At 39.5% G+C, this 12,014-nt stretch overlaps 1 protein-coding gene across 1 annotated transcript in view; it reads left to right on the top strand.

Annotated features, from left to right (window-relative positions):
• HMGA2 (high mobility group AT-hook 2) overlaps nucleotides 1-8,187 on the top strand; it is a 381,404-nt gene extending 373,217 nt beyond the window's left edge. The window contains exon 5 of the mRNA XM_029616846.1: nucleotides 5,260-8,187. Within this exon, the coding sequence (XP_029472706.1) occupies nucleotides 5,260-5,307 (48 nt within the window). The 3' untranslated portion in view covers nucleotides 5,308-8,187. The remainder of the gene's footprint in view (nucleotides 1-5,259) is intronic.
• The last annotated feature ends 3,827 nt before the right edge of the window (nucleotides 8,188-12,014 follow it).

Raw genomic sequence — 12,014 nt, 5'->3', positions numbered from 1 at the left:
CTGAAGACCCGACAGGGTTGGGGACCACTGATTTAAAGATTTTCAGGCCACTACTTAGTAAGCTACTCCTGTTCTTACAAATCTAATTGCACTTGGGTGCTGCTTTAATGATCTTTACCCCTACTGAAGAGCGGACTCTTCAGAACGAGATTTTTAAAAATAAAGAATGTTTAATGTGAAAGATGTATAATCGCAAACACAGATGAGATTAATAGACAAAATTCTTTTTTTCTTAAACAAACTTGATATCGAAGTACTTTGTGCAAATGATCTTATTACTTTTTGTCTCGTAATGGCTGTAAACATCTTCATGTAATGCATGTAATCATAATCACGTATCAGTTTGTTTTAGCAATATCATTTATATAAAAGCAATTTTATTGAAAAAAAATGATCTTACATGTGCAGTCAAACAATCTCACGAAAAACCTAAATCCACTCCAGAGTAATTCTAATATCTAGTTGCAAAAAATCCCCAAAGCAGGCCTAGGTTTCAGCAGACACCTCCACCTTCCACAGGGGTAACAAACAATCTTCAATGTTAATTGTTTAAATGATTCAAAAATGGCACCTATCAACATGAAAGGTGAACAACTTTTATTTGGGAAAAAAAAAAATAAAATGTACTAAGATATAAAAGAAAGGGAACATTGAGAGCAATGCTTGATGTGCCAGGAGCCGGACAAATGTGCCAAGCTTCTGCTGGCAGTAAGGGCTTTTTTTTGGGGGGGAGGGCTGTTCTGACTTGGGGAGGATGGTTAGGGTGCACAGGACAGGGGTGTGGGGTTGGAAGGCAGGTGAAGGGGGCAAGATGGAACAAGCAAGGCAGGGTGCAGGAGGCGACGATTAGCCCAAAAATCTGTACAGCTTTTTTTCATTCTTTGGGGAAGCTTGGGGAGAGGAGGAATCAGGCCGCTGGGCCAAACGTTGGCATCACTTGGGTGGAGAGTAGGGTCTCGGGTGGCATATCCTTTGTGTGTGTGTGTGTATGAGATCACTTTATTGGCTATATGTTCTTGAATGTAGCTGGTTAAGTTAAAGTTGTTTGGGAACACATTCTCGGATACCTTTGAAACCTAACCAGCGATATTCAATCATAGCCAGCTGGGTTTCAAAGTCATCCAGCTATGCAGAGCTGGAGAACTTTATTTGTGAATATTCAGGCAGACATTTAGCCCGCTGAATATCCCTGATAACCTTAGCCTGATAAGTTATCCGTTTACTGGTTCGTTGAATATTGACCTCATATTTTGAACTTTAAAGTTCAATCCAGAAGGAAGAAAGATTAAAGAAAAGCCAAGGCTCAGTTTGAAACTCCACAATTAAAACCTGGATTCACTAAGCTGCAATATTTTATCACGGGAGGGGGCCCCCATATCGCAGGGAGGTGAGCCCGCAGTATTTTGCCCCCCCCCCGACAAAATATTGCAGCTGTAAGATCACATTCTTTTGTCTCGTGGAAAAAGGCCGCAAGACAAAAGAGCACAGCAGAAGCCCCTCCCAAGTGCAATGGCGGCCCTCAATGCACAGGGCCACTGTTGCCTTAAAGGGCCCTGCAGCCCAACACAGCACCCCCAAAGAATTAAAATGTCAATGGGGGTCTTATTAGAGTCGTTCCCCCCCCCCCCCCCACTCCCCCTGGGGCCACCAATTGAGGCGGCCTCAATAAATAAGTTGCCGTGCAATGATGCCCCCCTCCCCCGGCCACCCAGCTCCTCAGTTATCCAAAACCCCCTTCTGCCCACCTTTTTGCTGAAAACATTAGGCGGCAGGGCCCCCCTCAAACTCCCCCTGGCCCCCTTTCCAATAGAAAATCAGGCCACTAGGGTCCCCATCACCTCCCCCCCCCCATCCCCCAACAGAGCAAAAATAACAGTGATGGCCTAGTGTATCCCCTCATACCTCTTTACCTCACAATATGCATATTTACAAAGGAAGAGGGCCTAGCGTGCCCCCTAGACTCAGGCCCGGTTGGTTTTCCAAAATTACTCCAACCAGACCTTAACTTGGACCAAAGCCATGTAGGGGGGTTACTATTTGCGAGGAGATTTTTGATAACTAAGGAGCTAGGTGGGGGGGGGGGGGGGGGGGGGGGGAGGGGGGAGTGTTGTTGCGCAATGATTTATTCTTTTTTTTTTAATTTGTATTCTGGGGCCCCCTTGAATGGTGGCCTCGGTGGGACTGAGGGGAATCTAATAAGACCCCTGGGGATGTTTTGATTAATTCCTATGGGTGCTGTGTTGGTTCCTTTAAATTTACCACCAGAGCATTGGGACCCCCCGTAAGCAGGGGTAGAGTTAGGATTTTGCCACCCCTAGGCACTGTTGATGCTTTTACTCCCCCCACCTATAGTAAGGATCTCTTACAGGGCAGCAGAAAGGCAGCAAATCTTCGCCAGCCTACTGCCCCAAAATGTTTGTCACCCCAGGCACAATTATAATGGGTGCCTAGTAACAGATTCAAGGCTGCGCATTAGGGTCTGGGTGCTCCCACGGTAGATTAACGATTTTCAAAAATAACGTAGCTGACAAATTTCCAAGTCAACCCAGTTATTTTATTTTGTTTACATAGGTTGAAGTATGCATGAGTTGCTCTGCATGGATTTGCAAAATTCCTGCATGCGAATGCCATGCAAAACAGCTCATTGTAATAGGGGCAAGTTTCTGTCCTAAAAATTGCGTGATATTGCAAATATTGCCGCGATGGGGCTGTATTGCATGATTATACAGTTTTTATTGTATGATATATGCTACTTATTGTGCATTAAAGCTCTAGCACAGCTTGATAAAGCTCCCCCTAGATTTTGAAAGCTGCGTATGTGCGCACATGTCCGGGCACGCACACATGGACGTGGTGATTTTATAACATGCCCGCCGGATTTTGTAATCCGCGCATGCATATGCGAGCGGCACGCGCAAGGGGGGAGGGGGTAGAGTTTTGCCAATTTCGCGCGGCAACGCATCCCGGCCAATTCCCCAATTCCCTCCCAGTCCGTTCCAATTAAGGAGCGGACTGGGAGGGAACTTCCTTACCCCCTACCCTAACCTCCCTTCCCCTTCCTCTCTCCTCCCCAACCCCTAAATCTTACCTTTTCCCCTTTTTTTGCGTTTGTCTTCTAAATTACTTCAGGGCCCAACCTGAAGTAGGCTGCGCGTGCCGGCAGGCGGCCGGCGCGCGAGGATCCAGGACAGCAGTGAATGGCACTGTCCCGGCCCGCCCCTTGGAAGAGGCCTGGCTCTTGTGCACGTAACAGGGGTTTACGCGCGCGGCGTGCACATGGCCTGGCTGCGCGCGTAAACCCCTGTTTTTCCCCACGCGCACCTTTTTCAAAATCGACCCGATAGTTTCTGGGTAAGATGAAGGGTGTATTTTTATCATCTTTAATCATTAGAACATAGGTGTAAGTGAATACTTTTTTTTTTTCTTACTATATTGTAGTTGGAAAATCTAAGTAATACTTTCAGAAAGGTTGGTTATCATCAAGGCTATACAATTAAGGAAAAATAAACCAAAGATTTAAATTCACTAAGGGCTCCAGATTGAAGGTACAAGCTCTGAGACAAAGGCACTTAATCTTCTGGATCATTATTGTCACAGCAGCCTCAGGGGATGAGCAGGAATCTATCCTCTTTCAAGTAAATATTCTTAGGCACATCCCTGGGAGGCCTCTTGCACCATCTTCCCAGCTTAAAAAAGTGTTTGTAATCTCACAGTGGAATACTACACTGTTGTTGTATTTGCTTTAAATTTTGGTCTTCAAGGGAGTAATTTCATAACAACCTGCCTAAATTAGATGGCAAAAATGCCCGTAAGTTCCACCAATTTTAAAAGCAGACTTATGTGATTAGGGGGGTTATTTTCTAAGGGCTTATCGCACGCGATGCAGCCGTATCGCGTGCGATAAGCCTCGATCGCGTGTGAAAAGGCCCTTTTCGCGTGCAATAGCATGCAAATTAGTTTGGGGCGGGGTAGGGGACGGAGTCGGCGGTGGCTTTGCTGCCCCAGCGATAATGTTACTAACATTATCGTCGGCAGTAGCGCGCCAAATAGCCCCACCTTTCACTGTGGCGCTATTTGGTGCAAAAGCCGGCAGCCGGCACCGCGTCTGCCGAAATTGCACCGCCGTGGTGCGAAGGCTACGGGCTGTCGCAGGCCCACCGCCCATTTTCACAGGATTCTGCGAAGAATGATGAATCCAGCCCTAAGTCTGCTTTGAAATTTATCCCATAAAATTTACCAGCACACAATTACACCTGCTGTTATGTGTATGGAAAGTTTTCAGGAGAATTTGCGTGCAAACATTTGAAAATGCAAAAATATAATGCTAAGTCCAAAGCCCTCCCCAACTCTGCCCCCCAGGAATGCCTCTGCTCGGTAAACTTATGCATGGACCGGTGGTACGTGCCTAAGTTTACCTGCAGACAGGCAATTTTATAAAAGACCATTTCTGTTGGTAAAGCACTGTTTTATCCGTAGAAATGCCTTTGAAAATTGCCCTTCAGATTTCTAGATGATGATTGGCACAAAAATGTATCTTTAAATTACAGATGATCCTGAATGCAGCAGCCTGTTTAATCAGTCGTACTAGCACCAGAGAACATAAAACATATCAGTCCAGTGCTGAAAGAGCTGCACTCCTTAGCGGTTTGTAGGATTTGGGCCCTCTATAGTTGAAGGACAGGTAAATCAAATATGTGCCTTCAAAATCACTGAGATCAGCATATGTTGAACTACTTTGGGTTCTGTTGTCAGGGGAAGTGAAGTTAGGGGTACACGGAGATGGGCCTTCTCATATGCAGCACCTTCCCTCTGGAAAATACTTCCTAGAGGAAACCTGCTGATCTCAGACATACTAGCTTTTGGAAAGACAGTAAAATCCTGGATTTTTATAGCGGCATATGGGAAGAAAGGGGAATTTGAGCTATATTTTTATTTTTGCTTCTCTGGATTTGATTCCCTTAAGATGAACAGAGGATAATTTTAGGTTTTGTTACTTTTACATTTTATGGGTTGTTTTTTTTTTGTTTTTTAATTTTTAGAGATTGTGTCATTTGCTATACGAATCTAATTTAAATTGTTTTGAAATTATTGGATTTTTAAAAAAATATTGTATTTAAATCTAGTAGGTATTGGTTATCCTCATTGTTAATGTATGGATGTAAGATATATTCATTTTATTGTGATGTAAGCCACTCTTGATGTGGGCAACTGGCATACAAATTGAAAAATAAATACAAATCTTTATGGTGTGTTTTTCAGGAAAAGACTGAAAAGTCATCCTCACAAGACTCTGGAGAGGAAGATTAAGAGACTACGGCTTCCATTTTCTACCTCATCCAGCTGTTGGGTCTTTTGAAGGGAGAAGACACTGCCTTGACCACTTATTTTCTATTACCATGGTCTTTCCACTTGTGCCTGGGGGAAAAGTCACATAACCTTAAAAAGGACTTTATTAATCACCTTCTTTGTTATCCCTTCACAGTCCCAGGTTTGGTGAAAAACTGCTGTAACACAGAGGGACACAGATTAATAATGCAACCTTTAATGTTTTCTTTTTTCTTAACCTACTAATAGTTTGTTGAGCTGCTAAGAAAGGGCAAATGGGTCAGAAAAGTTTTGAATCAGGTTTAGTAATTCACTGCACAACCTAAAAACAAGAGAAATTGTAACACATTGAGTTAATTATGGGCATTCATACAGGAAAGGCCTGATGTTTGACACCAGGTCCTCAACAATACTAACCCACTCCCTTACTTAGTAAACTCCTGCTTAGATCACCAAAGATAAAGGATAGACACTAACTCTCTCTTGTAATTTTCTTGTAGACTTTGATAGTTTTCACTTATTGTCATTTCAGGAAGAACATAGGGCTGATTTGTCACTTAATTCAGCTAATAATAACACATGGCAGAAAAATATTCTTTTCATTTTCTAAAAGGGAAGAAAGACTAGATACACCATGATATACCTATTTAAACATAGCCAAAGTATTGCACAAAACTCACAGCACACATCTTAAGGAATAGCAATGAGGGTAGAATTTGCTTTCTGCACAGCCAGGCAATGTTTAGCAGTAATAAAGGAAGCCCACATCTCAGCTTAAAAGACCTTGAATAATCCATTTGTCTAGAAAGATGATTTTTTTTTAGGGGGAAGGGGAGAAATATTTTTTTTTTGTTTTGTTTTTTTTAAAGAAAAGTAACCTCAGATTTATACTAGTTTAGGAACATTTCTAATCCCTAAAAAGATTAAAATATTTTGGATGCAGTCATTTCAGCCCTTAAGAATTCCAAAGGAAATTCATTTCTCCATTACTCAGCAACCTGGATGTAAGAAGCAATTATCAGGCACCTCAGCCTCAAGTGAGCTTGGATCTTGTATTGAGCGATAACCGTACACATGAGCAAGGGATGCTTTCTAGGGGTGGTTCTACCCCGAGCAGCATTCCTTCTCTTCACTCAGAGCAGCACTTTTAGCAAAGAAATGCAATATGACCCCACTATTCATGACTACCTCTGATTTTACAATTAGCTCTGCAACCTGAAAAATACATGCTGCTATATACATATACAATGCAGGAAATTGGTATTGGGCAGTTGATCACTGATATCTTTATCTTTCCCTTATTTCAACACTTAATTACAGTTAACGCAATATCTTAGTGTGTTTCTGCATAACTATTTTTTTTTTCAGTTTTAAATGTACTTAATCTCATTTTCTGCTAGATATCTGTGTTGCATACTGTTAACTTGAATATATTTTTGTACTGAATTGCTCATAGGTTTGTAAGGATAATTTTCTTCTATGATACTATATGACAGAAAACCTTTGTAGTTGTAGTGTTTAAATATTACTGTCCAAATCTGTACCTCAAACAATTTGTTTAAAGCAATGGACTAATCAATTGACAAAGACCTACCTCCAGACATTCAATGGAATGAACTTGTTACTTTCAGCATTAGCTTTGAGATGTTTGAAATATTTAGGATGCAACTAATCCCTAATCAAAGTATTTTTGTAAAAGAACTTTTGAAATGAGCTCATTTTAAATTACGTTCTTATAAAAACCTTCAAAGAAACTTGAAGCTTTGTAGGTGGGAAGCAGCAAGCTCAGCTTTTGCATAATGCAATCATAAATATATTTTTAAATTAGTAGATTGTAAAAAAAAAAAAAAAATACTTGATAAGTATTTTCATGTATTTTACACAAATGTGATTTTTTTTGTAATATTTTTCAACCAGATATATTTTAAATGCTTCTTATGTAGAGATTTTATTCTTCCTTTTCCTAGTCAGTATGTCTACCTTTTAATATTATATTAACTGGGCCAGGGGTAGTTCCTCAGGAAGGCTTTTTCCCTCATGGCTTTAGTATTGAGTCAAATACAACTAAAGATAACTACTTATTGCTGTCTTTAATGAGATGGGGGTTTTTTTTTCAAGAAGCAGTGAACCTCCTAAGAGGGCTGCACCACCGAAAGAATTGATCTGAGTTATAGAACTGGATGGATTAACATTAATTAAATGTTGGCCAGATATATTGGTTTGCTCTGTTTCAGTGTCAAGTTCAGCAAAAGTCATTCGAAGTTTGTTTTTTGTTTGTCAAGTTTTAACCTTGCTGTCAACCTTGATGGAAGAGAAGTAGTTGCTGCATGTTGGTCAGACTTCAAGCTCTGAGGGACTTACAGCTCTGATGAAGTTAATCTTGTATTTTCTATATGTTGTAGTACAATCAAAAACACATTGCTACCTCTTAGGGCCTACTATACCTCGTTTTTCAGACTGAAAAATGGCTGGTGGCTACTAAAACAGACAGAACATCATAAAATTTTTTTTATATATATAGTTTATTTTTGTGGGAGATAAATTTTATAAGACTGTTCTTTGCTGTTAATGGTCACAGCTCTCCAAGACTGGACATTATTTTACTTTTATTTCTGCAGCATAGGTATATGTGTAGAAGAAAAGTATCAAAATGCTTAACTGCAGTTGTTTTTCCTGTTCTTTGATTGTCTTCTAACTGTATATTGCTTTGTTCTTTATTAGAGTTGCTGTCTATGATTGTACTTTGAATTGCTTGCTTGTTGAAAATATTCCTTTAAAAGATTATCACACTCTGTTCACCACAATAAACATAATAGCCTCTGTGATCCCCATGTTCGTTTGATTCCTCCCCATTTTTTTCAGTTTCAGTCCTCAAACTTCTGTCCCCTCCTCCTAAAATGTCACATAGGTGACTCTGGTAACTTAGGCCCATGGAGCCCCGTTTCCTGCAGCAGATTTTTCAAGATTCTTTGGCAAAAGTATGCAAATTCTAAGGCAAGATTTTCAAAAATCTTATGAAATTATGTGTCAAATTTGCATAATTTTGCATAAAGATTCACATCTCTCACCATGCAAAAAAATCTGTTTTTATTGAAAACGTTTCATATTGTTTTTAAATCATATACAAATACAAAATTTACCACATACAAAAATCAAGTAAAGCCAGGTGGAGGTGAATTTTCAAAGACTTGTGTGAGGATTGTGCATGAAAATTGGCATCAATATGTGCACTTGGTCTTTGCTCTTGTAACTGAATTTTCAGAAGGGTGGAAATACATGGATACTATTTTACTTATTTATTAAAACACATATATTCTGCATATAATAGACATATCATACTAGGCGGATTACAACAGATTCATACAACAATAAAACCAAAGAACAGCTTAAAAAATACATTTTAAAAACTACATTATTACCACATGGAAAAGTATGCATTTCGAGGGTATTCCAGGTGGAGATCTGGAAATACACATAAATGTACATATTTTATAAATTGAGTACATACATGTGTTATCAAACATGCATGATTTTACACTTACTAATCAAGTCACAAAAATTAAATCTGACTTTTTTGTTTGCAGTTTTTGGGTGGGGGTCTGGTGCAAGTGGTGGAGGGTGTTGTGAACTGGTGAAGGTCTGGATCAACTGGTGTAGGTATCAGTATGTAGGTATCAGTATTTTCTTAAGTGAGATAATATGTATGCACACATCAGCCAACTTTATAAAATATCTACTTCCTTGTATAAAATAAGGGTTATTACACACACACATTACAAGTAAAAATAGGAGGTTTCCTGCATTAAAAAATATGCATGTACTGAAACATATATGAATACTTTCATGACAGTGATGCACGGTATTTTATAAATTGTGCGGCTGCACAGTTTTTAAAATACCAGTGTAACTTTATGTGTACCTACTTATGCATATATATGAACTATGCAAGCTATTCAAAATTACCTTTATGATTTACACACTTTTTTAACTGTGAAACATCACTTTTGTTTTGAATTAAGAAAAAGGTTCTTATCTTTCCAAGTATATAAGTTTATGAATGCTGACATGCTCTCAGAATCAGCAGTTTGTCACGCCGTTACTAACATTGAAACATAAGTGTGTATATACCTTGAACACATGGCAACAGTTACAAAATGGTTAAATTAGTTAAATTAGCACAAGTTTGAAACTTGTGAGCAGTACTAACAGTCATCAAGGCTTCTATGTATTGAAATTAGTGCCATCTCTGCAGCTATGAGACACAATAGTTGTAGACTTCCAAAATACATCCAGGTCTTTGTAGCTGGTATATATATATATAGCTGTCCACATATGCAGGCGCAAGAACCTTTGTATAAAGATATCCCTTGAGTAACTTCTACATGTCTCCAAGTCTGTTTGATAATCGACGCAGTTAATGTTCATTTTGGTAAAAATGGTACTAGAGTCACCAGGTAGAAGATAAATTCATATTCATGCAACTTTGTGTTGTACATTTTTCTGCAGGGTTATTTCACTTCAAGCCCCACATGATGCCTTCTGCTGTATCAGTGAATCTCAGCCTGTGCTCATTCAGACCTTGATTCATCATTTTGCTATAAATATAGCAAAACTAATGCCTGTGATAAAAAAAAAGGGAGTGTGGTTAGGGTAAATTTATTGCCCCTGTGATTTCACATTGCAAGTTGGATAGGCTTTTATTGCATTTTGGGCTGCTGGAGAGAGAGAGAAAGAGAGAGAGCCTCTGTAGAAGTTCACAAGAAGGTTAACTATTTATACCACTGTAAGAGGGGGTACTAGTAACTCGGGGTTAGGTTTGCGGGGTGAGTTGGGTTTTAGGGGACAGTTTAACATGCACAGTCATACGTACGAACAGCACAGTTACCATCAGTGAAGATTTTATGTGATTTGGAGGGATGGAAGGTGAAAGAGTTGATATGTACCATGTTCTCTCTTCCTAGCTTGATGCGCTATCTAACTAGCTGCAATCAAGCTAGGTAGAGAGAACATAGTACAAATCTACTCTTCTTCATCTTTCATCCCTCCAAATCCCATAAAGGTAAGTGTGCAGTTCATACTTATGACTGACTGTGTATGACTGTCTGGAATGGGCCAAATAGTCCACCCATTTTGTGTTTTGCTGATACCAATAAATATTTCCCACATTCTCATCTCAATACTGTTTTGAAATAAACTCCTGATACCTCAGAAAGTCTTTGAATAGTCTGCCTATGGAGTCTTTTTATGGTGTAGAATCCAGTTCCATCCTTCCTGAGCCCATTAATTTGGAACAGACTGTCATAATGGAAATAAAAGGAGAATAAAAAAGAGATAACATTAGGTTCACCTGTCCGTCGCTTTTTATTTTTCCTCTTTTTCTTTACGTTTGAGGCAACATAGTTTGGGAGACCCCCTTATGTCCTTGAAGAAAGCAAAGTTACTTTCCTGTAATGTTGGTTCTTTGATGAACAGCAGGATGTCAGTCCTCAGAACCCCACCTCCCTTTGGACATGTTCTCCTAGCTTTATCATGGATTGACAGGTCCTGCCAGGTATGCAGGGGACTGGCTAGGCTGCACATGTCTAGTAAGGCATTCTTAAAGCTTCTAGAATTTTGAAATCAAAGTTCTATGCTGGGCTCCATCTGCTAATGTCACCCTGTGTGTGAGGACTAACATCCTGCTGTCCATCGGAGAACCAAAGTTACAGGTAGTAACTTCATTGTCCTCTATTTTGCTGTATTTGCTATTTTTCCTCCCATTTGCATCTTTGCATTCCTGACTATTTTCCTAGCTTCTCTTAGGTGACAAAATTTGGAAAAACTATCTTCCTTTTTCTATGATCTCCTGTAATTTATGAACACTAACCTTTTTTTCTTAGATTTTTGGCTGCTACTTTAGAAAACCATAGTATCCTCTTTTAACTCTTTCTTTTATTTACCTTGCAAACCAAAAGATTAGTTGCCCTTGCAATGTCACCTTTTAGTTTTGTTCACTGCTCTTCTCCTAATCATAGATTTTCCCATTCAATTAACAACTCTTTGAGGTACTCCCCCATTTTAACAATGTTAGTTTTCCTAAAGTCTTGGACCCTCACCTTTGAATGAACCTTCATCACCTGCAAACTAATACTGAACCACACCATGCAGTAATCACTGGATCACAGATGATCATCCATTACAACTTCAGAAATACAGTCAATATGATAAGCACCAAGTCCAATATTACCCCTTCCTGTGTGGTTTTGTTTCCCTGCAGAGAATCCAGGATTGCCCTGTTTCCAGAAGACACTGCATTTAACGGAACAGTTCTCCCTGCAGAAAATTCAGAATCTTCCTGCTTCTGGAAAATGCAGCAATCGGAATGTCCCAATCAATATTGATCAGATTGAAATTCCCTCGTAATAGCAAACACTCAAACACACACCCAGCACACACACATTTTTCATGGTAGCTATGTGAATATTCATTTTTTCTATCTGTGTTGGAGATCTATATATTAATTACACCAATATAAATAGATGTTCCATTCCCTCTTTCCAGATTAACCCACAGTACCTCTTTCTTACCTTGTAAACCCTGCAGTTCTACTGCTTTAATATTATTTTTTTTATATATAATACCATTCCTCCCTTTCTTCCTATTCTGTCTTTCCTAAATAGATTGTATAGTATAACTGTATCCCAGTCATG

Source organism: Rhinatrema bivittatum, chromosome 9 (assembly GCF_901001135.1).
Source record: "Rhinatrema bivittatum chromosome 9, aRhiBiv1.1, whole genome shotgun sequence".
NCBI classification, from domain to species: Eukaryota; Metazoa; Chordata; class Amphibia; order Gymnophiona; family Rhinatrematidae; genus Rhinatrema; species Rhinatrema bivittatum.
This window is presented reverse-complemented; position numbering and strand designations above follow the sequence as displayed.